Raw genomic sequence first — 26,239 nt, 5'->3', positions numbered from 1 at the left:
TGACCGGAGGAGGTATTTACAGTGGCCGGAGACCGTTCTCTCAGATGACATCGTAAATTTCGGGCTTGTCCTCTGCGGGATAGATTTCTTTATGGCAAAATGAAGATTTTAGAAGAACGAGTGCAATTAATTACCTTTGAAGGGGTGTTCTGGTATTTATAGCTTGCAGAAGGTGGAATGGAAGATGCAGGTGCTTCTGGCGTCATTCACTATTGTAGGAGAATATCCTCCTTTGTCAGTAGCGGGCAGACATATGGAGCATGAATACACGTTTATCAATAATAGTAAGTCTCTGTCCTTCTAATCCACTTTGTGATCAATCTTCTTGCGCGATCATGGGGGCCAAATGGTCTAACACGCTCGATCGGAGAGGCGTAAAACCCCTTGATGCTGTGGAGCTAAGTCAGGAAGGTCCAGATGTTCTTCTTCTATAGAAATGATTGAAGAATCACGTGTCGTAGAGGACATTACAATTTTAGCAAGTCTACAGCGTAAAAAGGAGAGCAATAGAAACGTAAAGATGGTGAAAGTGGCATTTGTACCCGCAATTTGCTACAGTACCTGTGGAGTAGCCTCCGGGAAAAAAACGTATAACGATATATATATATCGACTGCAGCGTGGTGTAGAGGCAATGGCATGTTACCAGCGCAGAGCTCGCTCATGCCTCTTGTTCCAGCGTGAGTAATAATGTGATGGCAGCCAAGGAAACATCAAGTCGTTTTGGGCCGCCATCGCAACCAATTTGGGAGGTCGCCTCAAGGTCGTGTTGATGCTGTGTCTGCTTCTTCTGTCAACACATACACAAAAATGATCATCATTCTCAGCAGACAAATCTCTTCACCATGAGACCGTACACGAATTCTTCCTCATTCCACCCTCAGCCATACGGTGCGTTCAATTTCATACGCTACCTTGTCTCTGTCATGTGTTTTGGTTCCCGAAAGCTTGTCCCACCAGGTGCCTCGCCGCCGCAGTCTGATCGACAAAGGTATCACTATGATTACTGTGAAATGCCTTTCAACCCACTCCCTTCAGGGTACACCTTCAACCCCTACGTCTCTTCACTTCAGCCAGCTCAAGTCTATCTTGTAGGTGTGTTCTTGTCCCAGATAGTCAACTTCACTACTCGACCAGTAAGTCGAATTTATACCACGAGGCTCAACTTGGGATAGCTCATTGCACTTCTATCTTATAGCAATCGTGGAATCCCTTCGACCCCCTTCCCACAATTTCAGCCCTGGTATTCCCGCATTGGGTTCTTCAAGAAGTTCGATCTGAAGTCTTCAACTCGCTGCCACCCGATCTGTTCAATCCGGATGGTGTCACTCTACTCCTACAGTGTCCTCCAGAGTTTGTCGAACAGCTGCATCAACAAGCCCAAAATATGAATCAGACTTATTCTGAGGTGATGTACTTCGGATGGGGACGCATGCCGATCTCAGAGAGCCCCTGACCCCACCCTCATTATGCAAGCCGCCTTTATTGATGAGGAATGAGGTAAGTAGCAGCACGACGAAGCATGCTACTCTGGAGCTACCGGGAATGACTAGGCTACATGTAAATGAGCGTTATATTCTGAGATATACGATTGATCATAGAACTCGTGTTATTTCATTCATTCATCACCTCTATAGTCCTTGTCCAGCTATCCTTGTAATGCCTACATCGAGTTCGTTTGGACTTTCACCGCCAACATGTAATAATTGGTTTATCCTGTGTGATTCTCGCTGTCACTCTTGGTTGTTGCTTCCGCAGACCCTCCTGCTGGATCGGCAGAATACGGGACGAAAGTGGTATTGGAACCAAAGCTCATTGTCTTCAGGAAATGTATCATCTTCTGTGAAATCAAAGGGTTTTCATAATTAGTGGAACTGACTGTAAGAGACTCGAGGAAAGAGCCTGAACTGGAAGAGCCCTGGAGCTCCTGGTGGTATGTTTTGTCGTCCTTTGGCATATTGCTAACAATGAGTATACCGAAACATATCAGCCTCGAGTGTCCAATAATCGGTCGAAGTGAGCTTACGGTTATCTTTCCTGTCCCCCTTCACGGGATGAGTATCAAAATCAAAGATGTTCCGGGAAAGAAATGCTATACATTTCGTTTCGCAATACTGCTCAAGTGTAACAGGTAAAGCAATGGACTCTCCAAGTAGTTAGCCTAAGTGACAATGAAAATGTGAGGCTGGCTCTGCATCTAACAAAAACAGAATTCCGAAATGTAGGTCATACTCAGCGTGCTTACGTATGAGAGGATCAGTATCAGCTTTGTATAGAAGACGGACGATAAGCTGAGGACCTGAATTTATCAGCAAGCATCCGGACTTCCCTATGACTGACGAAAAGCGGTACCCAAGTAGCCCAACAGCTAAGGGCTAATATTGGTGGCCGGGTCGGCTTTGGGCCAGAACACATCTGTGATAACTTCATCATCGATGTAATCCTCGTTGACAATATATTCATGTCTGGATCTGTCATTGTGACCACATCATCAGTCTTTGAGAACGACGATCTGAGACTATAATCTTCCTTTTGGCATAAGACGTCAGTAATATTATACGTCAGTGACTATCTTCCAGCGCTCGTCCTCATGGTCTACGTTCAGACCATTTGCTCGACTTTTGTAGAATCGGCCCGTTCAGCTGGTGCAGAGAACACTCTTTGCTTTATCGAAATCCATCCCTGCACTTCTGAGACTGATAATATACTTACCCTCTAAGCACTGTCACTCCAGCCTTCTCTGCCCCTGCGAAACCTCCTACAATGACCTTCGCTAGCACTCCGGCGTCAGTCTTGTGCATGTCGTGTGTTGCACCTTTGACCCATCCGAACTTGACATAAGGATATTCCTTCTCTAGTCTCTCAGAATTTTCAGGTGGATAGACCGTCTTCACGGATGGGTCTGCACCGAGGATCATGATTTCAGTTGAGGTGGAGGCGGATTGGGAAGGAAGGAGGTTGGAATGACTGAATTCGCCTTTGACCATGGCCTAGTCACTCAAATCAGCATCATCGTACAGAATCGCTAAGGACAGGTGCATGAGTGCACATCATCCCAAATCACTCACATCGCTCAGTTGCACGATGACCTCCGGATCTATCAGACTCAAACTCAATCTCCTCAAGATGGCCTCAGCTCCGATCCAAGAAGGGTTGGCTTTGAGTATGCTCTCTTCGGAGGGTTATTTCCTTGGTAGAATTGACCATCCCGTCTAAGGCCTCTTTGGTGAATGTTGGGTAGTCCAATATCGGTTCAGCTAATACCAGTCTTTTAGGTTTCTGATTTTCCGGGAGCGACGAGTACAGAGAGGATGCGAATGAAGAGCCGAAGGATACCCCCCCCCCCCGATGACCTCGTATGGGATATCTTGGTTTCTGAGATGGTCGGCAAGATGCTGAGTAACTGTTTGGACGTTGTATGGTCGACTGTGAGGTGCCCAGCCATGACCTAGAAGATCAGGTGCATAGACTCGCTATGAATTTCTCAGCCTGATAGCTGGGCGTGGAGTTGAACGTGCACTTACATAGCCTGCAAGCGGTCAGCATCGTACAAGCAGTCTGAGCATGAAGTAGAGAAATAGTCGATAGCTTACCTTGAGCGACCAGGATCTCAGCTACTTTGAACCATACTGTTCCAGTTCCCATCAAACCATGCAACAACAGAGCCCGTTTTGGAGATGATGGTTTGCCCCAAGATTGGATGCTGAAGTCGAGATTTGGCATGCTTACTGATGGCTCTTGCTGTGGGCAGTCGACTGGGGAAGATCAATGATCGGAAGGATGGTATGGACACTCGTCATGGCCTGCGATAAAAACAACAAGGAAGAGCGTGATAGATACTCGAGTATCGGCCTGAAGCCGGAATAACATTAATCCGATATGACGACGACTCATGCATAAGCTTGGTGGCGCAGATTCCTTATGTCCTGGTACTAGAGTGGCAGCATGAAAGTTCATTGTACTCGTAGTGAATTGAGTATAGCATTTTTTACTAGCTGTGCGTATTGCTTGTCATGTCGTCTGGAATCCTGCAAATGCTCTGACTAGGTGATCCTTCCGGGATGAACACTTCATTTCCTGAGCAACGACTTTTCGAGGTCAAAGGCAGAGTGAGTGCGAAAAAGCCGACAACGAATGTTGCAATAGAGCATCCTCTAGATATATTTGGCCACGAAGAGTCTTCGCAACTCCAGAGCAGAGCGCCCTCTTAGCCCGAAAGGGCACTGACACAGGTTCGGGAAAAGAGAAGTATATAATGACCCTGATTTCTGGGGAAGGCACCTTCGAGGTACAGTTCATGCACTGAGAATGCCTAGATATGTCGACTCCGGGCGTCTGCCTGCGGGGAGTGATGTAACAGACTCTGAGGTGTAGATATACTCTACATAGCAACCATCATGATGATGGTGGGTAGCGACGAGATCTCACCATGTATTGATGAATTGCTTGATGGTACCTTATCATAAATTCACGTGGGGTTATCACCGTGTGTCAGTCATCACGAACACATGCATCACCATACACATCGCATGCACAGCTCCCCTTACAGAACGAATTAACAGACTTCATTCTCTTTCGAAATCCTATCTCTTCTTGCTATACACGTCAGTGTTGAAGCCTGATCCGACTCTCTTGACCATGTCTCTACCAGCTCCAACTCCTTCCCTTATCCCACTGGCACCGATATCCAATCCTTCTCCTCTTGCTTCGAACACGACGCCGAACAACCAAGCTGATCCATCACCCTCCTCAAGATCCTCAAGTCGGTCGATCACTCCTCCCATCCCTGGAGCTTTTACCCGTGAGCCTGTACCTGTGCTCGTATCGACGACACAGGTCATTCCACGGAGACCATCAAGCCAACGATCCTTCAGCTCAAGTCGCACTTCTCTTACATCGTCTCCGCCTCTCATCAGCTCACAGCCCACCCCTATACTACCCATGAGTAAGCGTTTCAAGACGTCACCATCTTTGATAGAAAATCAGACAAGAATGCTGATCTTCAAACTCGGTTAAGATCCGAAGCAGCCAATCTCTTCACAAGATCTTTTCGGTACCAAGACGAAGGAGAAGAAGCAGGGATGGTGCAGTTTGAAATGGGAAAGGTGTAAAGATAGATGCTCGGATTGTTGTTCCAATGTGAGTTCGCCCTTCTTTTCTCAAATTCTCACCCGGGCAGATACACTGACAATACGTACACAGTGTCAATGCGAAGTTTCTTTCGGGGTCGCGATGGATTTCTAGGTGATATCTCGCAACGCAATGGAAACAAATCTTACTAGTACAGTTTCTAGCATGGAGCATGACATCGTCAGCGTATAACGATAGCAGTAATTAGACTCTCTTCCAAAGTTGCTTTCGTACTTTTCGATGCATAATATCCGTAAGATCAGAACTGCTCTATCGAGAAAGATTCCTCAAGTCACTCTTCCTCATTCATTTGAGATTTACAGGCTAAATCGCACTTATGTGACCCTATGTGCAAAGTACCATAATAAATCATGCCTCCGGTTCCATCTGCCTTATCTTTCGATTCTACCACTCGGAAGCCTTGACGGGACATCTCACTGAGTTAGTGGGAAATTCGACATCAGTTCCAAGACCGACATACCCTCATCGAAGAAAGCGTTGCCACTTACTTCACTGATGTCTTTGACCCACAAGGCCGGCAAGAGCAAAACCCAATTGATGAGAAGGTCAATTCAACTTCCGGAGGGTCTATCAGACTACCAACAAATCTTATTTTGAACAAGCATCCCTCTTCAGGGTTTAGGTTGAGTGTACCGGAAGCCAGACCTTCCTCAGACAACGTCACGGCCATCGAATGTAGTGCAGTTGTGTCATTTCCCCAAAGTGTGGCCAGTCGCGCTTTCATGGATTGGTGTTTTACTGCGCGGAGCTAGCTGGTTTGGGCAAATCGGCCACTCGATCTGCATCTACGTGCCAACGACTAGGAGAATGCTCAGAGAGATCAGTATGGAAAGTCAGATCGTCGTCCCATGCGGACGAAAGAACAAAGTGGACTGACATGATCTATCGAGATAGCCACCACGGTATATCAGGACCATATTCTAGAAAATCAAGTAATGAAACAACGAGATCCCCAGTGGTGTGAGGGGCGGATCCTGGTTTTGGTGTATCCTATTGTATATCTTTAAAACCATATCGCTTTCTAATGCGACTGGATACACCACTTACATGCTCTCCGTTCACACAGATATACACTAGCATTCTTATCGTGGTACGTCATCTTGGCATCGCACATTCCGAAAAACCCCGTGGACGCCTCCGGCGAACGATGAAAGGGAAACGGTACCTCAGAGAGAGTTTGGTGATTCGATCGCTGAAAAGATGGGGACTTTACAGCATTTTACTACTACTCCCTTGACGTGGTCAGTCGGCTGAGCCGCTGAGTCCACATTCTTCCCACATTCACTCTTGAAGTGCATGCACATTGCTGGAAGCCCAATGAGAAAGATAGCTGCAAAAATAAAAATCTCTGATAACATCGCTATTGTAGTGGCACATTCATTGGCAGAGGGCAATTGCGCAGTTTAGCCATACTGTAAAAGTGTCATAAGCTTTGAGAAGCCATCCTAATACATGCAATGGACAAAGCTAATGAAAAAGGCGTCCTTAGTTCTTGAACAGGTAATGGGTCTCCGTTCCCATTGCAGTAGTCATAACAAAGGGATCCGAGTTGACCGGTCTCATAGCAGACCCTTTAGAAGATCTCATGCCCAATTCTTCATCATAGTCAAGGAGTCTGGGAGAATCAGAGAAACGTCAGCACCGCTATCCCATGGATATGGTGAAATGTCCATACACTCACATTTTCCTCAGAGTTGGAAATTGTACGCAATTTGCATGAACAGTTGAGCAGTCCGCCTCACGGGCAAGCTTCAGCCATCGTGGAGGGATATATTCGGTCGCTTCGATGTTGTTCAAGGTATTGACGATTCCTTGCTTGATGGCAGTTTCTCCTTGGTCTCTCATGCCAGAGGTGTATAGATCCGCCAAGCTCTTTGTTCGCTGGGAAGAGGTTCCGGTACTGGTGTCAGTGTTCGCTTCCCGAGAACCAGATTCTACTTGGCTTGGAGCTTCGTCTGCGGTCTTTATGGTAGCGTCGGTGGGCTCAGGCATCTTTGGTAATGTCAATAGTCTCTGAATCACGCTGGTTGTACAGTAGGACAAGATAGGAAGGTTATCAGTCAAGTGGCGAGGCTTCACAGTCTCCCGACCAATTTATATGTACGAATTCGATGGACTGGAGTCTGCTCCAACAGAAGTCGGCTATTCAGCCTTACTTCCTGACAGACAATGGGTAGCGTATAAACAAAGGGTAGCGTATAAGTGATTTTTAGCCGTATACGTCACCGTGAATGGATTCAACTTTTCGTACATGTTCGAAGGCTCATGCGATCCATTGTATCCATGAATCCCTATTGTGTCTATCGCACTGGTTCTTACAGATCGAAAGAGCATTTGGCTAGAAGATACTCCGTCAGGAGCATTCCCTTGAGTTCCACCTTAAATTCTGTTACTTCGATGATGTCGCTTGCTCCTTGGTCCAGATGGTGAGTACCTACGCAAAGTCCTATCATCAGAATGAGGGTGATACACTGGTCAAGACATAATATTCCTGAGATAGTAATTCACTGTTTAATTGGGCCCACCACCAAATCCTCTGTATAAAATTGTAATGGAGCGATCTCAACGGGGCCGCTTCGACGGTCCGAGGAAAAGACTCCATGCACTTCATATAGTCACAGGATATAGGAACCAATCGCCAAAGACTTCATAAAACTCATTTGCTCAGTCGAAAATCGAAGTGCCTTCTTTAGTCAGTTCAGACCGAGGGGCTTTGGATACCATTCGTGGCAGGCTTTCTGAGGTGCAGACCTTGTGCTGGTAATGGTAATGTACGTTCCCGGTCAAGGCTTGTCCACATACAAAAGAAGGGAGTCGCATCGTACATCTCACATTGAGTTGTTCCCTATGTCACGCATTACAGGCCTATTAATAAAATAGGAAATTAAAACAAATAAAAGGGTACGCTGAAGAAAGTCGCCCGTTAGCAAATCGGAATTGGACCTCTGCAAAATATCATTCAAGTAACGATGTCATTATTACATCCTGTTCCCTCGTGGGTTCTTGACCCAGTCACATCGCTCGATTCACCATCATGGGTGAATACCCACCCTGACCTTTCACTATGTCATTCATCTTGATTAGCCCCAATTCTCACTACTTACTTAAGAAAGCGGTAAGTTATAGTATCAACCTACTGAGGTGGGAGTGAAGAACAACACTGGCCGTTACAGGAAACTGCCACTGGCACAGTAGGTTGGTCGGGTTCACCACCGACTGAGTATCCCTGAAACTTGAATGGACTGCCGGACCCGCCACTGGAAGATTCCCAATGAATACTGATATCGCCAAGGGTGTCACCATCGTCTGAGAGCACGTCAAGTCTCTGCGTGCCTCTGGTCAGTTCCGTGTTTGTATTGTCGGCTGTGGTAGACATGGCGTATTAGTGAAAAGATTACGTGAAGACTAGCTTTGAAATCAATTGGGCGAAGGGAAGAATCAAGAAGGTGATACGAGTGAGCACTTGCACTTATGGATGAAATCTTGAGAATGTAGCAGGTGATCTATTTATACCTTGTCGAAATCGGCATTGCCTGAAAGGTCACCGAATATGACCCTTTGACTACAATCAACGATGTGACCATGTCCTTGTTTCTCTTTTGTTCTGTGATGTATTAGCTGTTACTCGAGACACTGTCCCTTGCAGGAATAAAAAGGAGAGATAAACATGTCGTCAATGAATCTTTGCGTCATCTTCCGATACGCGTTCAGCCGTGAAAATCACTCTTTTGAGGTTGATGTCAGACATGTTTAGCTTCCACGGCCACGACAATATCCATTGAACCTTTCTTTCATAAGCTATGTCCCTTGGGCATTGTACGACGCATATGCCGAATTGTTGGTTCCGTTCGAAGTTGAACTCGAATTTGGATTTCTTGACTCTTGCTTCTTCTGCTTTGACTTCACTGGCGGTACTTGTGACTTCGTTCGTAGCGATATATCGGGATTGATCAGACATGTCAGGTCATAAGATCTCTGTAGGAATCTGGATTCGAGTGTTGCACGGAAAACACTGTTAGGATTTGTATAGGCTAGGTTGGAATGAAATGAAAGAAGAAACGCATACCAACGTTGTTTGATGCTCTATGTTTGTACTCTCATTGACTCGAGTAGCTATGTCATTAGCCTTCACGTGTAGCACCTATTTTCCTTTGACATCCTGTGACCGAAATTACTGTAGTCTCCAACACGAATTGAGAAGAGTTTATAAAGGTTGACCGCATCTGAAGCGAGTCCCAGATCACTCGAACGTGCTCCATCAGAAAGAAGTGTTTCTTACTTTCCTTGTGATATCCCACCGCGTCATTATTACAGAGACCGAAGTAATACAACAGAAAGTCAAAAGGTGCCATGCACTGTCGCGATCAAGACATATTATATCATACCAATTTCATACTAGATTATATATGCTACATCATGATTTTTAAATCTCCGTAACCTCTTCAATAAAATCGAAGGTACCTCTGACAGATAATAATTTATCCGATCCATTGACCGTTATTCTGTGAGACATATTGCACTGTCAGAACGCAGCTTCGGTCTATGATGGATAGGAGAAAGCACTTACAAGGTGCATCATTTGACCAGTCATAGCGTTGGACTCGGGAGAAGCAAGGAACACTAGAAGATATCATGTCAGTTTAGCTGTTCGTCCGTGCTTTGGAAATCAAGGACGTGTATAGCTTACCATACGCAGGTCCCATCTCTGCGGGTTGAGAAGCCCTACCATGAAGGGGTAAGGTACCAAGTTGCCATTCTTCCATCTGTTCCGCTGGTCTAGAAGCAGGTTGAAGTGGTGTGTAAACGGGACCTGTGACCAAATAGGCTGAGATCAGTTCCCGTGATCCTGACATATTTGGGCAGCAATATGACTCACCGGGACAGACGGCATTAACTCTGATTCCCTTAGGAGCCAATTGCATAGCCAAGGATCTGGTGAAAGTGACGATAGCACCTTTGGTAGAGGAGTAGTCCATCATGGCTGGAGATCCCTTGAAGGCAGTGACCGAAGATGAATTGATGATTGATGCGCCTCGTTTGAGGTGAGGGAGAGCGAATCTGAGTTGATCAGGGCATGTAAGTATGTTATACGAGCGGGATACATTGACCGAAGAGTGAGAATTCGACTAAACTTACTTGGTGAGAGCGAACATTCCTAAGATGTTGGAACGGAAAGTACTCTCGACATTCTCGAGCTCGATATCGGCCAAATCCTTCACCATAATCTGCTTACTAGCGTTGTTGACCAATATATCAAGTCTACCAAATTCCTTGATATGTTCCTCGACGATCTTCTTGGCGTTGGCTTCATCCATCAAATCAAGTGCGAGTGTAAGACATTTTTGACCATCTTGCTCAATCGCCTTCTTGGTTCGTTGTGCGCTGCGATACAAAGCGAAATATATCAAGTCAGATATGTCGAGCAACATGAAAGGGTGTTGGGTTCTGAACTCGCTCTTCCTCCTCTTGTGATAAGTATACGATAGTAACATCCGCACCCTCCCTGGCGAATTGTTGAGCAGCTGCTCGTCCTATACCTGAATCTCCTCCGGTGATGATTGCCTTCTTCCCCTTGAGTTTTCCGTTCCCTCGATACTGCATACAAAACATTGTGGGTAAAACATGATCACGATGCAGGCGTGGAAAGCTCCAATTGATGTACTGGCTAAACATACCTCTTGTAAGTATGGTTCACCGTCGTCATTCCACCATTCCAATTTTGTGAATTCCGCCAAAGGATCCATTGCGGTATCTTTACCAGGTAAGTTCTGCTTTTGTTTCCTAATTTCTGTCATTTCCTGATCACGCCATGCATAGTGTAGTATATCGTCAGTCCCGAAGATGTACTGACCAATGAGTATGGGATCTGATGATCGAACGGTTCACTCACCTTGTAGGCTGTAATGACCTTTGGTTTCTCATCTTCTTGACCCATTGTGATCGATGTTGTTTTGAAGCTTCGTCTGATAGATGTAGGTAAGATTGGTTTTCTGACTAGGATGGGTGTGCTCTTCAGTATACTTTGTTTCAGTAATGGATGAAAAGATGATAAAGGGAGTGAGAGAGGGATTGACATTGTATGTAGTAGTTTAGTACGAGTAGTTGTTCGATTTCGCTGGGATTGCTGGCGGTGAGCGTGAGTGAGTGACGTTTGAAAACATCCTGCTCATAAGGAATGTTTTATAGTAGATCGAGTGACGTCAAAGGTGGAGTAACCTCACTGTCAACAATTCTCCGATATCATACTTACTTTACGCACGGGCCCAGATCCAGATCCAGATCCAAATTCAGATTCCAGAGATACGGTTACATCACATTTGTCTGACACGGACTACCCTGTCATCCATCGTCACACTATGAGTAAAAGTCCCCAGGACATGCGACTGCCAACCCTCATCATCCCCGGGCGTACGGTGACAGACAGAGTATATATATACATCGTAATCTATCTCGCGCTGAAACCCAGAATGTAAAATGAGGTTATGATCACAGGACATCCATATATATGTCATTTCCCAACATAATCCACTTCGATACTCGCACAAGCGAATAAACACATCCTTTTCGATACAACTTTCCTAATCACCTCGACGTCCTCCCACCGAATGCATACCCTATATCACCCCCTCGCCTGAACTCTTTCATCTCAGGTGACATATTCTGGGCATTCGCATGTGCATGGGCCACAACACCTTCAACTCTTTGATTCCTCTTTCGAGTTTCTGAAACCTGTCTCTCCAAGTCCCTGAAGCGAAGAGACACATGATCAGCTAAAGTCCACTTTGTTGATAGTGTTATTACTTGTTACTCACCTAACTTGAGCTTCCAATTGCATGGCCCTCTCCTTCCCACCCTGTTTCTCCGTTTTGATTTTCTCGCCTGCTACCCTCAACCTATTCTCATACTCTTTCACTCTTGCTTCCCATTTATTCTCCGCCTGTCCAGCTTTCTGCTGTGCTTCTGCTAATCTAGCTTCAATGATGGCCAGCTGGTTAGCCGAATTCATAGCTCGCTTTTCGGCGGATTCAGCTCGGGATTGCAGTGATTTGATCTCGGATGATGAGGAGGTGGTCATTCCCGTACGATGGGATGAGAGTTGAGCGGTAAGTTCGTGATTGCGTGACTATACAGATCACATCATTTATGATTAGCATATATTGCAAAATCAAGTAATGCCAGAAATGACATGAGAATAGATGAAGATCAACGACTCACCCTGGCAGCCTCTAATTCACCTTCCTTGACTGCATATTTGCTCTTCCACTGCAACTTGGCCAATTCCAACTTCTTGACCGCAGCTTCAAAGTTGTCCAATGATCGCCATTTCTGCTCGAGTTGTTTCTTCAATGCACTGTATAACAAGTATAGCGTCAGCTTCGTTTGATTGAGGAAAATGAAATTGGTGTTACTGCAGAGTCATGCACAGTAGTAGTCAGGAGAACCCACCCTATGCGTTGATCAACAGACGATTCAGTTTCTTTAATCTTCTTCTCGAAGTCCATTCTTATCTGAATCATGGATTTCAACCTCTGAACAAGAGTATCGCGGAAGACGGTAAAGTTGGAAGGTGTGATGGCATCCTGATACGATTATAGAAGATCAATGTCATATTATACCCTGTGTGACGATATGGAAACTCACATCCTTGCCTAAGAACCTGTTTACATCCCTGTAAACTCTCAAAAGCAATTCACTTCTCTCCTGGCGCTGTGATTCAGATTGTTTCTGCAATGCGAATCTCTCATGTTGAGTCTCAGTCAAAAGAGGTTCGAGCTCTTCGATCCTTTCTCGTAGATGTATCGCTTCTTTCTCATGCTGCTTAGCGATCTATATATGAGGTGCACATCAATCAGTTCCCGCTAAAGCAAAAGAGGGTAGATGCAAAATAAGTTATGCTGGTATTCACCTTATTCGTCTGATCCAGCTTATCAGACATATGTAATCTACCTTGTCTCTCCGATGCCAATCTATTTTCTAAATCGCGCTGTTTGTCGAGCTACCATTCAGGTTGCAAACATCAGTATGAAGTTTTTCCCGATCCTAAGAGCCGAAAGATAGGGGACTAACCATTCTAGCCAAATCCAAATCCCTATCTCTCAATCCCGCATCCCTCTCTTCCAGGTCCCTCCTCAAAATTTCCAAATCCTCTTCAGCCCTGTTCAAATCCCTCTTGAATCGTTCCAACTCTAGTTCCAGACCGAACCTATCGGATGTATGCTCATCACCCAATTTCTTCCTTTCATCTTCCAAAGATCTAAGGGCGTTCTCCACATTAGATAGATCTCGTTCGCGTTGAGATAATCGGTCTCTCGTAGAATTGAGCTCCGCAGTGAGACGGGATAACGACTATACCATCAACAGGATGAATGTATCAGTATAATGGTCAAGGTTATAGCCTTTTATCGTGATCATATTGGTAAGAAGGGAGAAAAGTCCAATACCTCACCTGATCTTTCTCTTGTAACCGTCTCTTCCATCCTCCTTCCTCACTCTTTCGTTCCCTCTCTATCCTATCCAACTCCTCAACCCTCATCTCCTCGACCTTCTCCACCTGAGACAACGCTTCATCTCTTTCCGCTTGTAACTTCCTTCGAGCTTCTTTCAAGGCACTGACCAAATTCTCATAATGCGATTTAGCATTTTCGAAAGCTTCATCGGCAGACTTCAGATCGGCGTTCAAATCTGATTCTTTGATTCGATAATCTTCGAGCGCTTCTTCAAGTTCGTATACCCTTTGACCGAGCTGTGATTGGCGATGAGGAAATCGAATCAGTCCTGGCCCGCTAAAGAGGTAATCTTTCACTCACCTCTTCAACCTCCCTATTCGCAGCTAACAGCTCCCCATCCTTCTCCCTATTATCATTCTCGATATTCCTCAGCGTGTCCTCTAGTCGATCGTGAGTCTCAGCCTGTACAGCCTGAAGGTCTTCGATCTTGTTCAACGCAGCAGATAGTTCATCTTCACGATCGCGTAAAGCTTCATGTACCTCTTTCGTATCTTGTTCACGAGAGTCCAGAGCCTATATCGATATCGCGATCAGCTACACTGCACAATTCAACCTTCTCAGTGTGAAACTTCCACTCACATCCTTTAACTCATCTACTTGAGCTCTAGCTTCTATTACCTCATCTCTCCATTCCTCTTCGACCTGCTGTAATTCCTTCTCATGATCTCTCAGATGCTTATCAAGTTCGTTGTTCAGCTCTTCGACTTCTCGATCACGAGATTCCACATCGAGTTGAGCTGCTACAAGTTGATCTTGAAGCTCGTTGAGTTTCTACAAACAGGCATTTAAGTTATCTCCACCATTTGTGACTATGCGAGATACCGATGGTCTTGGACAGAAGCAAGAAATTCGCTCACCTCTTCCAACAGTTCAGCATCAGCTTCTGATAATGCACCTTTCTTAGCCAGCGATAAATCAGCTTGTAGAGATGCGTTCTCCTATTCCATCCAATCAGCTACTTCAACCCTTCGACATAATTTAAAATAAGAATGAAACACATACCTGCTCCAACTCCTGTACTTTATTAGCCAATCTACTCTCTTTACCCCTACTCGACCCCTCCGCCTTAGACTCTCTCATCCTCTCCAACTCTTCCTTGAGATTTTCAACCTCATCATTCGCCCTGACAGCTACCTCCTGAACTCTTTGATACTGTTCATTGGTATCTTCCAACTGTATCTTGACTTGTTCCAACTCATCTTCCAATTCTTCCGATCTCTTCCTCCATATCTTTTCAGATTCTTCTGTATCTTCCAACCTCTCTCTTAACCCTTCATCTCCATTTCCTTGGGACTTTAATGCTTCTTCAGCTAATCTCCGTCTTTCTTTCTCTTCTTTCCACATTCTCTCCAATTCCCTCAACTCTGATTTACTCCCTCCGGCCGAGTGCGAGGCAGCAGCCAAATCTCGATCTTGCTGTAAAACCAATTTCTTCAATTTCTTTAATTCTTTAGATAAATTCAATATCTCCAATTTCAATTTGACATTTTCGTTTAGGGCAGCTTCGATATGCTCCGGAGCCATGTTGGATAGTCGTTCTTTGAGGAAATGATTCTCGAGTTGGAGGTTGAATACTTCTTTTTTGGACTCTTCAAGTTGCTACAGACAGTACCATCGATAGAGTTGACATTAGCTTTCTTGCTATTTCTCAGGACAAGACGAAATAATGTTGATATGGCTGCAACTCACCTTCTCTTGATCACGCAAAGTCATCGGACCATTGTTTGACATATCACCCGCCGCTACACTATGTCTCCCACCCCTCCTACTCACTCCGCCATGATATGGGGCCTTCCTCTGAGCATATGATGTCTTCTGAGGTGATGCAGCGAGACTCAACGAAGAGAGGAGAACCTCGTCGTCTGTATTGTCGCCATCTCCATATCGGGCTCTCAATGGCCCATCTACATCCAGATCCGATCCAGAAGCTGATGATTGCGACGATACGCTTGTTTGACGTCCTAGGACTCTCGGACGCCGTGGGGCGTTGGACTGAGGTAAGCCAGAGTGAGAAGAGGATTTGCGAACTGTCGGTGGAGGTGAGAGTGAGTGGAGGGCGGACGAAGGGATTCGTTTGGGTGAAGAAGGTGGGGAAGGTGATTGATCATGTCGTTGAGCTATGAAAGATCCACAGGGTTAGATCCTGAGCATAAGAAGATACCTGAGATTGAAGAGAGACCACGACGTACCTCTGCTAGGTCGTCCGAGTGCACTACTGGCAGCATTGCCTGTCCTCGCCGCTCGTTCAGCCTGTTCCCTCTCCTCGTCTTCAGATTTGAAACTTGATCCCAAGGATCCCAGCGAAATATCAGGCAAAGTCTGACCGTGAGCTAAGACCGTCGCATCTCCGCCCGAAGGTGCCGGGGAGGCCATGAGTGCGGCCAACGAGGATGCAGAAGCCATGCTGAGTAGTCACGATGATGACTTGATGAGCTACTGTCAATGATAACGATATATGCCTCCTATATCGTCCTTGACATTCTTATTCGGGTAGATTGATGGTTGGGTTGAGAATAGGCCAGGTCCCGTTAATCTTGCGGAAGGTTGGTTGTTGATGTTGTTCCAATTGTCGTATATCGATTACCGATCTCCTTCTCGGCGAGGTAGCGCCTCTGCTAGCTGGATCAATGGGAATTTGGCAAAAGATATCAAGGTCGCCCTAAATCAGTGTTGGCTAGTTGAATGAACACTCTATGATGATGATATTGTTGTTGTTGTTGATTGACGTTTTGCTTTTGCGTGTTTACACTTTACACTTTACGCGTGGTCGAGAATGAAATCATACCACTCGTAATTACCCAGATAGGAAATAATCCATCATTGGATTTTTGGTTCTCCGAAATATTGACGACTGCCGGATAGATGGAGATGATCACTCGTGCTCGTAACTCGTAATCACCGGACAAGGTCCACTCAACTGGTTAGACTGCAGTCTTAGAGATATAGTCATGTCACTTTCATCGCCAAGCATGCCCTCCTCCTCTTCCTCTACAAGTCCGAAAGCAACCACATCGCCCAATGCACTCTTTCTCCCCTTCGATCCCAACTCTCCTCTACTGGTAGCCAAGGGAGTATTGACGACAGGTGAGCTAGTCAACCCTCACAGCACCGAGATAATATATCAAATCGGCTCAGGATCCTTACTCGATCCATCTCTGATCGTCTAGGTACAATCGGAGCTATCACCGGAGCGTCTATAGGTGTAATCCAATCCAAAAACCCCTTTGCGCTTTCCATCAATATGACAATTAACCTGTCTATAGCAGGTCTAACATTCTTTAGTATGTTCTCGCTCCTTCTTAATGTATCTTATCGAATTGGAGGACTATACTGACATTGCATATTGAGGATTTGTAGGTATCAGAGAATATCTTGTATCTCCTTTACTACTATCCATCGAACTCACCCCTTCTCATTCCAGACGACTAAGCCAATTACACAACGGGGAAGGAGAGTTATCAGAAGTTCAACGTGGTAAACTACCTAGTCTATCTGAAGTGAGGTGGGATAGAGTATCAGATAGCGCTATCGCGGGTGGCCTGACCGGTGGTGTACTGAGTGCTGCTTTCCGTAAGTCAACTCAACGCAAAGCACATCCGGTTTTTACTCATGTTATTGTTGTTGTTGTTATGCAGGTGGAAGGGCGACATTCATCAAAGCGGGTATAACATCTTCCCTAATCGCTTCGATACTCCAATTATCAATTAATCAAGCTAGAGTGATACGTTTGAAAACTTTAGCTAAACAGCAATCTAACTCCACAATAACATCACCACCTTCCCCGCAAAACACTTTGGAAGGTTCATTCATTGATCAGAACCAGTCTCAATCTCAAATAACACAATCATTCGAACAACCTCTCAAAAACCCCATACCCAATACGGATATTAATGTAGAATCGCAGAAGCATGAGACCAACATTACGTTCCCCGAAAGGATGATGAATAGCTTGACCAAGTTTTTGCCAGTTCGCAAATTGACGAACGAAGAGTATATCCAGACGTTGGAGAAGAAAAGGATGGAAGTGGATAAGAGGTTGAGGGAAATCGATGAGGAAGAGAAGAGAATGTATGATTGGGCGCAGAGTCAGAGTGGCACTCGATCATAAGACAGATCTTGGTGATGAAGTTGTCGAGTATGATCATGAAAACATATAATATGATACTCCTGACGATGCATGATCTACTAGTTTTGAACATGTACAACTGACATTCACGTCTTATCTTCGCTTTCCCTTCTAACATGCACCACGGCCACCATATTCCCCCAATCTCCCTCTCAATCGACACTTTCTTAATTTGTTTGTTTTTTTTTTCCGATATTTCTTGCTACCCATACAACCTACAACCTACTATAAATCCTCATACAACCAGTCGTGGCATCATATGATCTAAAATCTAGAGATATCTGCCTCCGTGGGGAACCCAGAATCTTGAGAACCCAAAGCTCTTCTACCTCTTGATCTACTTCTTGCCCCGGCCGATAATCCTTGTTTGGCAGCGATAAAATCGTCAAATCTAGCTTGGTCTGGAGAGGCAACAACAAGTCAGCTCGAATCGCTACTTCCCTCGCTGGATGTGTAGGAATGTTGGATTACTCACAATTAGGATGCCATCTGGATAAAGCGGGTCTATTTTGAAGGATATCATCCAAGTTCCATTGAATTCTAGCTTTGTCAAGGACCTATCATTGTACAAAGTAGATATGATCAGCTGATGGATATATTCTGATCATGGGGTAACTCACATTATTCGTCTCGTTATCTGGACAAATCACATAGAAATCACCTTCCTCAAATACTTTATCTACCATATAATCGACAGTCTGTTCGGGTGTCCACGCGCCAGACGGTTTGGGTGCGCCGGTCTTGGCTCCTGTCAATCCTGTGTGTACCCATCCAGGACTAGATATACGATCCCAAATAGGATTTATTAGCATTGATTTATTTATTGAACAAGTGTTTGAATTCGGAAAGAACGACTTACACGAAGAGATGGGCTGAACATCTACTATCGGGTACGTTTCGAAGTTCGTGTGCAACTGTTGATTCAATCGGATTGATCAGCTAAGATTCAAGCTTTAGTCACTTGTGATAAATTGACTCACGCTGTTCTGTAAAGGTCTTGACACCAGCTTTAGAGACGTTGTAACCTGCATTACCGCTACACAAAACATCCGGAAATCAGCCTTGAACATCACAGATTGATGATCGGAACATAGACATTTCGGATGATTCCTCTTGGTCATGTTCCATACAATTTATATAGCTTGTTTACGGGTCAACTCACGGTGGACAGGTGATTCCCTGTTTACTGCCCGTGACAATAACAGCACTAGCATTCTCCTGTCTAGCCATGATGGGTGCAAAGGCCTGACAGACATTCAACACTCCGAAGAAATTCGTATCTAAAACTTGATGCCAACTAGATTGAAGTTCGGATAAAGGTGTTGAAAGGGAGAATGCTGGAGTGGGTTTGGATATTCCCGCATTGGCCATGAGGATGTGGATCTGAAGTCAAAAACCATACAATATGTCAGCGAAGACCAGACCAAGGAGCCACAGAGTAAGGTAGTACCCCGTATAGGTAAACATTATTGAAGTGCAGACGAGTAGATATATGTTTTGAGCCATTTATGTACTCACCTCACCAAATTCTTCCAATACCTTATCTCTCAATTCCACTACGTCCTCGACCTTACTAACGTCCGTCTTCGTTGCAAACACCTCTCCTACCCCATCAACAGCTTTTACTTTACCAATAGCAGATTGTAAGGATGATTCATCGATATCGGCGAGGTAGAGGGACATTCCATATTTAGCGTATTTCAATGCTGCCGCTAGACCAATACCGGATCTGTCACATCATCGCATCGAAGCACGATTAGCTATCATTGACTAGAATAAACGAGTGTATGCATGCACGAATCCTCTATTGGAAAATGACTTGCACATAGGTGGATGGGGGTGGAGCACAACCAGATCTGATTGTACTCGGGTGATAAGGAATGAACACGACCACACGACTCACCCGGCTCCTGTGATCACTGCGACAGCTTTAGGATGTAAAATCTCTGAATTGGCCATTTTGAAGGCTTATCGGACTTGTGAATGTGTCGTTGTTGTCGCTTTCGATAGGTCGTGTGATAAATAAGAGACCATTGATAACATATGCATCGCATTCCATTCGATCCACCTAGGAGATGAGCAGGCCAAATGGCGGTATTGCCGGTCCGATACATAGATACAGGTTCTGACGTCATCCAGCTTACAACACTACCACCACCGAGCACCTCAAGCGACGGGTAAGAGGCAACTGCAGGTCAGAAGAGCACAATTTGGCAAAAGTCATAGCATCAGATCGTTACATATTCGAAACAAGTATGATATACAGAACAGCTGAGTAGAGTCACCAGCGTCGAGATCACCTCAACCAGTAATCCTCCCATTCACCAGCCCTGACCGCTTTGGACGTAGCATCCTTCAATCTTCCATCATCCCATTCAATCCAAACTCGCACTACGTCCAATCCTAGCTTCTTCACTTTCGCATCAGACAACTTCGTCCATGGACCAGGTATTGATCCCTTCGAGGGATGTTGGAGGTGGAAGAATGGTGCCAATTTCGATGATATCGAAGCAAATGACTGTCAACAAACAAGATGATTAGTTCTTCTGCCCTTCTTGTCTATATTGAAGTCATTATACTTACATCGGCACTGAGTATACTATACTTATCATCCAAAGCTTCTTTCCCCCTCAGTCCCAGCCTCAATAAGAACTCCAATATCTGCTCAGTGGCACCTTCATCCTTGGCACTCAATTCCCAAAGTACTTTAGGTAAACTCTCGAACCATGTTTGACATTTACCTCTCAATTCTGCGTTGGTAAATGGTATGTAAAATGGATACCTCGGATGCCGTTGTTCATGTATTTCTGTTAAAGAGACAACAAATCCATCTCCAACAGTGCGTATGGAGGAGGTCGAGCTTGTTCTCAAAAGGTGAGAAAGGAAGGCATCGCCAACTGTCGAGGGTATATCCTCCTCGTCGATGGACTTAGAAGGGGGCTGAATGAGAAGGGAAAATACGATAGGAAGCAGGGCAGTGTAAGCTGCAGGGGTGAGTTGGGGTGATAAGATATCTTTCTTTGGTGCCTATCGTACAATCAAGAATTAGCAATGTTCGATCGGCTTTCTAGAGTGACCAATGGTCAATATAACCACTCACGAGTACTTCAACGACCCATGAAGCCACTTCCTCCAATGCCCATTCATCTGCGCTTTCCTTGCCTTTCCCCTTTACGTTCTGTTTCCTCCTCATCTCTTCCCAAGTATCTTCAATGACCCTTACACGCTCTTTCCAACCTAATTCCTTCGTGTTCCTCGTATCTTTAGGCCAGATCAGCTCAACAGGTCTGGGAGCAAGTAATACTGCTAAATTCGAGTATACTAAAGACAGCTCGAATCCCGCTGTCAGTCCACTCGGCGTGGGGACTTTTAATCGATTAGAGGAGAAGGGGAACCATGCTGCCATCCGTTTTAGGAAATCCGATATATTACTTCTGACTTCTTTCAGTTCTGTCGAAGTCCTGGTCGACGATCGAGTGAGGATGGCACGGGCGAGTAACTCAGTCAGGGATGCGGTAGTGGTGCAAAGTGCCAGAGGGATATCTTCGGTAGATGGAGTTGATGATGTGGATGACGGTGAAAATGCAGTGGGAGCGTTCTCCAGGAATGTAGAGAGAAGTAAGGGATGTAAGGAAATGTATAATTGCTGAGAAAGAAACATGTCAAATGAGTACTCCGTATGTCTTGGCAATAAGGACATGAGATACAGGATTACCGACTCACTGATAGAACAGACAGAACTCCATCCTCATCCTCTTTCCCGTGAGCAGTCAGCCTCCCAACTTCCCATGAAATTTCCATTTCTTTCTGCAAATCCCATCCTGAACCTACGACCCAACCCTCTTGAGCCAAGTCTTCAAACGTGGGTTCATTCTTGACCTTTATCTCAACACCCTTGCCTTTGTCCTTCTTTTCTACCCAGCCTTCTAACCACTCTTGGTTACTCTGCTCTTCGCCCTGACCTAGACCTTTCTTGACAAACTCCATCATCGCTCGTAGGGTGACAAGCTTCGCTCCGCCAGTCAACCTCCCAATCTGACTATTCACCCCTTTCTCTCCTCCTAGACCAACAGCCAATCTCAGACCTTCGAGTATATTCGACGGTTCCCCCGGCCAATTGCCCACTACGTGTGAGGGCACGTGGGTGAGGAGGAGATGGACGAGTTTACAGGCGTCTAATCGGATTTCAGGGAAGATGTGCGAGAGTGATGAGGATGTCTGAAGGATTAGTAGAGGAAGATGAGGTGAGAGTGTGGACTAGAAAGGTAGATGTTGTTAGTATTGGTCATCTAGTGGATATAGGGACAAGGAGTGGGAATAACGTACGACTGGAAGTTGAGGGAGGTACCATGCTAGAAGACCTATCAAAGCCTTTCGCACCGTTGCGTCCTAGTATTATATTATCATCAGCTTCCACTCTACGAAGGACTTTCATACCGCTCTGGCCAATGATTCAATTCTGACATGAAATGTAGAACTCACATCATCGGAAACTAGTCCTCCTAAAGCTCTAAGGACTTTCCCAATGTCCCTTCTCACATCAATCGACAGGATTTCCTTGACTCCTCCTAAAGATTCCCGTCTAACACCAGCATTAGGATGTCTGAATCGGATAAACAGATCTTCCAACGTAAGACCATTGGCGGTGGTAGGTTCGCTTGGACCTAGTCCATCGGAATTAAGGATAGCTCGGGAGATAGCTTGTTGTCCAGGTAATGCGATAGCTACGGACCGCACAAGTCAACCATTAAAACTCATCCATAACTGTCTTTCATGCCAGAAAGATGAAGTGCGCTTCACTCACACCTTGCCTTGAACGAGGTGTCTGTAGCATTACTAGCTTGTTTCTTCCCTTTACCAAGCTTCAATTTCGCTTTCTATCAAGAGCAAATCAAGAATATCAGCTGTGTTACCGGGATTGCAGCAACGGCCCAGAAGAATCAGCTCACAGTGAAATCAGCTTGTTTCTCCTTCTTCTTTCTTGTAGCTTTCGGCATTTTGCTGATTATATTTATGACGCTATATCAATTGTTCGAGAGAGCATGTATCAAGTTCAAATTCGGTCTAGACGTCAACTTTTGTGTTGACATTTTCAGGTGGAGGATTTTAGGAATCTATGGTGTTGTTTTGATGTCACGTGATTTAGCCGATTTCCACCATATGACACGGAGACGGAGTACAAAATACAAGGGAGAAGGGACGGGGACAGAGTCTGGGAACAGGAGGTGCAAGAGGGAGACGATCGGGTACGAGGTGATAGCGACGGGCCCGGAGAAGCGACCGTTGAGAGTAATGAGAGAAGCGAATTCGCTTATCATGGTCAAGTGGATTTGTGGCAGAGAAGATGAAATCTCACGATTTTATGTCTGAGGTCATCTTCCCTCCTTTCATCATTATCGAGTCGAACATCATGACAGACAAGCAGATCAACTCATATTAAATGGATGAAGGAGATAGATGGCTATATGAAGGCCTTCAGGGGTAATTTCTGCCACTTGATCCTCTTTACTGCCCCACAATAGATTCATCTTTCGCTCATATACTGATTTACCATATAAAATAAATAATCTGAGTCATGTCATCGAATACTATCACATCTGCTTCTGAGATACTACCTTCCTACCTCCGCAGCTCTGAACCTTTTTCCCCCTTTCCCTCAAACCTCTCTACCTTGTCAACCTTTTCTTCGCTTAGTGATCCCTCTAATCCATCTAAGGACTCTCTTGGATCGTCCCATGCCGGTGACTACAAGGGCGACAGACTGCTTCGAGATACGTTCACAGGCTCACCGGCCAAGGACGCACGTTTTCAAAACCAAAGGCAACAGCTTCAAAAGTGGTACTCTGATTCTTCGGAATTATCAATCATTGGGAACAATGGTAATATAAGTAAACCCAACACATCTAGACGAAGCTTAAAGAGAGATACTGCAAATTCCGTCCGATCTGCTCCATCCAAATTCCCAAGATCGAAAATGGGACCTAAAGCCAAAGCAAGAGGGTTCCGCTCTCTCCTTCGAGAGCTCACAACTAAAACCAGCCTCGCCTCTCCAAGCCTATCAGCCAAAGATCACTTCCTGTCTTCAATCGATACTAGCAAATATGACCAAAAATATGTCGATAACCTATGGGAAGCGGCATCAGATTGGGCCGAAGATCTGCATATCAGAGGTAGGAAGTTCAGGATCAACAAAGGTGAATGGATTTCGACTGTTGGGATGAACTTGGATGCATTCAAAGCTTCCATTGCTACTCAATTACTCAGATCGGACGATGCAAAGTCTAAGACTTCGGAGAGAAGGGTAGAGAGACGGGTGGAAGAGAGTGATGGGATGGTGAGGTTCAGAGATAAAGGTAATGCTTGGAATTTGAATCGAAGGTTTAAGAGGAATGACGCTTCTCAGCTGTGTTGATAGCGCGTGATGACCTCATGCATCTTGTCCATGATATATACATGAACTGTATACGCACGATACAGCTAGTAGTGCTAAATCATTATGACATGCGTCGTACGACTGCCATAGTGATATGTTACCCTGCAACACACATGTCACTTCATCTCTTCCAAACGTTTTCTTGTAAGAAGGAGACAATCTACAGTAGTGCCTTGTTACTTTGGTGATCTGCCACCCTCCGACATGACGAGTTGTCAATGTGTTCTCAAGCTGCATTCACTACCTGGGTACTGGACAGCTCGGGGTCGTCCTGATCTGGAAGACAGTCCCATTATCTCACAGCCTCTGCCCAATCACGGTATGGGTAGGTCAAACCTCGATTGGTCTGCTAAGGCCTGAAAAGCCCATATTCTGACAAAGGCGTTGCGGTAGTCGTCACTCCGATGCTTTCTCCAGAAGATCCAGACGTTGGAAAATTCTTGCATTGGACATGGAGGGGACAACCAATCTGTGCATTTCGAGTGAGTCACGTATACTGTAGTGCTGTATTAGTAAATCAACAATCGGATCGAATCCGGTATCAAGATCCTGTATGATACTTGCTATTCATGCTGACATCCCGAGTCGATCAGCTTAACTGCATCAGACTTTCCCTGTGGTGGCGTCCGGTCTGTTGTACATCTCCAAAGAAGCCATAAGATGCGTAGCTTCTAATAGTGGAAAAGGCGTGTAAAGTACGATATACAAGAAAGAAAGAAAACGAGCACAATAAGAAGATAAGTGTGATAAGCGGTCGTGCAGTATGCGGTTTTTTGTGGTGGAGTTCTACTTCTGATGTCTGTATGTACGCTGTGTTATCTGTCAAGATAGGTTACGGGCTGTCAGCAGTTCATAGTCAACTCATCTTTGCATGATGCTCAGATGACTCGACGGTAGTCACACTAACGTGCGTTGCAGCAACATAATAGCCATATAAGACATCTATGGCCTTGGAGGTCGATGGTAGCAAATGCTATCTCTCCAGTACGGGAGACCGCTTTTCAGATCTGGAACACTATACTAAGGGGTCGGCACATGTGTAAGGGAAGATTTGTGGCAATACTACATTCAGAAGGTAGCAGTAGCCCAATTCAAAGGATCCTAGATGAGTCGAAGCCCATCAAGCTTCGGCTCCACTGGAAAGCGCCGGAAATGTCCATTTGGACATAGCTAAAGTATGACGACATTTCCGAAGTGAAATGGAAGTCCGAATGACATTCGTATTCGAAGTCCGTGACCGAATAATCACGTCCTAGATTACCATTGGTGAAATGTGCCATTCTTTGTGAACTCGCATGTGAATCGGTTTCAATGCATGGTCAAGAGTAATGTTTTACACCATAAATCGAAACAGGGCCTCTCTCTAAGATAGAATAGTACTTGACAGTACAGCCTCTAATTTACATTACAAGTCAAGTCATGAATTCAGCTTATTCACAGGACCGTGATGACGAGATCACCTCTGGGCAGACTACCCCTCGCGCCAAGTCAATTCATCACGATGATACATCTATGTATACCCAGAATACAAATTTATCTACATTCAACCCAGAAGAACAATCTCCGAGCGACACGGCATTGAGCGTTTTCTATGATTTAGTTACTGAATTTACCAGACGCATTGAAGAAGCCCATTCAAAGTCCATGGAAGTAGACTGGATCAGGGTAATGCGCCATTCCGGTAACGCTAGGTCTAACAAAGGCCCGATAACGTCAGAGAAATGTTGGGAGATTTGGTACTCTGCTGGAAAGACTATCAAGGAGTCATCTGAATCAGATCGGACCGATGACGATAAGGATATTATTGTACTCGGAGAAAGTGGAAAACATCCAGATATCGATATGACGCTTTCAGATGATGAAGCTTGTCAAGCCGCTTTAGCTCATCTGAAGATGTTCGAATGGATTGAGAGGAGAGCAGGGTCTAATTTGCCGGTGGAGGAAGCAATGGGGGGAAAAGAAAATAATACTCGAATGACGTAGAAGGAAAGAGGTCATATTGTCCTGTAGAGCACATACTGGAT

At 45.2% G+C, this 26,239-nt stretch overlaps 11 protein-coding genes across 11 annotated transcripts; 5 read left to right on the top strand and 6 right to left on the bottom strand.

The window, feature by feature from the left end:
* Positions 1-924: 924 nt before the first annotated feature.
* I203_102278 (uncharacterized protein) lies at positions 925-1,454 on the top strand (the record flags this gene model as incomplete). The annotated part of the gene is made up of 2 exons (XM_019146787.2): positions 925-1,134; positions 1,197-1,454. 2 exons carry the CDS (start codon positions 925-927, stop codon positions 1,452-1,454), a joined length of 468 nt encoding a protein of 155 aa, XP_019004320.2.
* A 912-nt stretch (positions 1,455-2,366) lies between these two features.
* I203_102277 (uncharacterized protein) lies at positions 2,367-3,721 on the bottom strand (the record flags this gene model as incomplete). Its single annotated transcript, XM_019146786.2, has 5 exons — positions 2,367-2,469; positions 2,711-2,988; positions 3,067-3,166; positions 3,335-3,446; positions 3,592-3,721. The coding sequence occupies 5 exons, from the start codon at positions 3,719-3,721 to the stop codon at positions 2,367-2,369; spliced, it is 723 nt and encodes a 240-aa protein (XP_019004319.2).
* A 915-nt stretch (positions 3,722-4,636) lies between these two features.
* On the top strand, positions 4,637-5,242 carry I203_102276 (uncharacterized protein; the record flags this gene model as incomplete). Its single annotated transcript, XM_019146785.1, has 3 exons — positions 4,637-4,943; positions 5,016-5,137; positions 5,201-5,242. 3 exons carry the CDS (start codon positions 4,637-4,639, stop codon positions 5,240-5,242), a joined length of 471 nt encoding a protein of 156 aa, XP_019004318.1.
* A 1,392-nt stretch (positions 5,243-6,634) lies between these two features.
* Positions 6,635-7,141, bottom strand: I203_102275 (uncharacterized protein; the record flags this gene model as incomplete). Its single annotated transcript, XM_019146783.1, has 2 exons — positions 6,635-6,764; positions 6,831-7,141. 2 exons carry the CDS (start codon positions 7,139-7,141, stop codon positions 6,635-6,637), a joined length of 441 nt encoding a protein of 146 aa, XP_019004316.1.
* Positions 7,142-9,627: 2,486 nt separating this feature from the next.
* Positions 9,628-11,084, bottom strand: I203_102274 (uncharacterized protein; the record flags this gene model as incomplete). Its single annotated transcript, XM_065517056.1, has 8 exons — positions 9,628-9,651; positions 9,717-9,769; positions 9,837-9,959; positions 10,026-10,207; positions 10,286-10,531; positions 10,605-10,744; positions 10,825-10,947; positions 11,040-11,084. The coding sequence occupies 8 exons, from the start codon at positions 11,082-11,084 to the stop codon at positions 9,628-9,630; spliced, it is 936 nt and encodes a 311-aa protein (XP_065373874.1).
* A 647-nt stretch (positions 11,085-11,731) lies between these two features.
* On the bottom strand, positions 11,732-16,059 carry I203_102273 (uncharacterized protein; the record flags this gene model as incomplete). Its single annotated transcript, XM_065517055.1, has 14 exons — positions 11,732-11,894; positions 11,962-12,272; positions 12,365-12,500; positions 12,596-12,729; positions 12,791-12,976; positions 13,056-13,145; positions 13,217-13,495; positions 13,596-13,892; positions 13,957-14,169; positions 14,236-14,427; positions 14,514-14,594; positions 14,659-15,255; positions 15,346-15,773; positions 15,846-16,059. The coding sequence occupies 14 exons, from the start codon at positions 16,057-16,059 to the stop codon at positions 11,732-11,734; spliced, it is 3,321 nt and encodes a 1,106-aa protein (XP_065373873.1).
* Positions 16,060-16,625: 566 nt separating this feature from the next.
* On the top strand, positions 16,626-17,764 carry I203_102272 (uncharacterized protein; the record flags this gene model as incomplete). Its single annotated transcript, XM_019146779.1, has 4 exons — positions 16,626-16,740; positions 16,824-16,937; positions 17,014-17,226; positions 17,292-17,764. 4 exons carry the CDS (start codon positions 16,626-16,628, stop codon positions 17,762-17,764), a joined length of 915 nt encoding a protein of 304 aa, XP_019004312.1.
* Positions 17,765-18,046: 282 nt separating this feature from the next.
* On the bottom strand, positions 18,047-19,741 carry I203_102271 (uncharacterized protein; the record flags this gene model as incomplete). The annotated part of the gene is made up of 8 exons (XM_019146778.1): positions 18,047-18,183; positions 18,258-18,339; positions 18,403-18,559; positions 18,642-18,696; positions 18,763-18,818; positions 18,945-19,165; positions 19,301-19,511; positions 19,686-19,741. The coding sequence occupies 8 exons, from the start codon at positions 19,739-19,741 to the stop codon at positions 18,047-18,049; spliced, it is 975 nt and encodes a 324-aa protein (XP_019004311.1).
* Positions 19,742-20,078: 337 nt separating this feature from the next.
* Positions 20,079-22,779, bottom strand: I203_102270 (uncharacterized protein; the record flags this gene model as incomplete). The annotated part of the gene is made up of 8 exons (XM_019146777.1): positions 20,079-20,300; positions 20,366-20,809; positions 20,883-21,428; positions 21,506-22,039; positions 22,109-22,171; positions 22,265-22,506; positions 22,587-22,659; positions 22,732-22,779. 8 exons carry the CDS (start codon positions 22,777-22,779, stop codon positions 20,079-20,081), a joined length of 2,172 nt encoding a protein of 723 aa, XP_019004310.1.
* Positions 22,780-23,357: 578 nt separating this feature from the next.
* Positions 23,358-24,194, top strand: I203_102269 (uncharacterized protein; the record flags this gene model as incomplete). Its single annotated transcript, XM_019146776.1, has 1 exon — positions 23,358-24,194. The coding sequence occupies one exon, from the start codon at positions 23,358-23,360 to the stop codon at positions 24,192-24,194; it is 837 nt and encodes a 278-aa protein (XP_019004309.1).
* Positions 24,195-25,634: 1,440 nt separating this feature from the next.
* I203_102268 (uncharacterized protein) lies at positions 25,635-26,198 on the top strand (the record flags this gene model as incomplete). The annotated part of the gene is made up of 1 exon (XM_019146775.2): positions 25,635-26,198. One exon carries the CDS (start codon positions 25,635-25,637, stop codon positions 26,196-26,198), a length of 564 nt encoding a protein of 187 aa, XP_019004308.2.
* Positions 26,199-26,239: the final 41 nt, after the last annotated feature.

Source organism: Kwoniella mangroviensis, assembly GCF_000507465.2.
Source record: "Kwoniella mangroviensis CBS 8507 chromosome 1 map unlocalized Ctg01, whole genome shotgun sequence".
In the NCBI taxonomy this organism is placed as follows: Eukaryota; Fungi; Basidiomycota; class Tremellomycetes; order Tremellales; family Cryptococcaceae; genus Kwoniella; species Kwoniella mangrovensis.
This window is presented reverse-complemented; position numbering and strand designations above follow the sequence as displayed.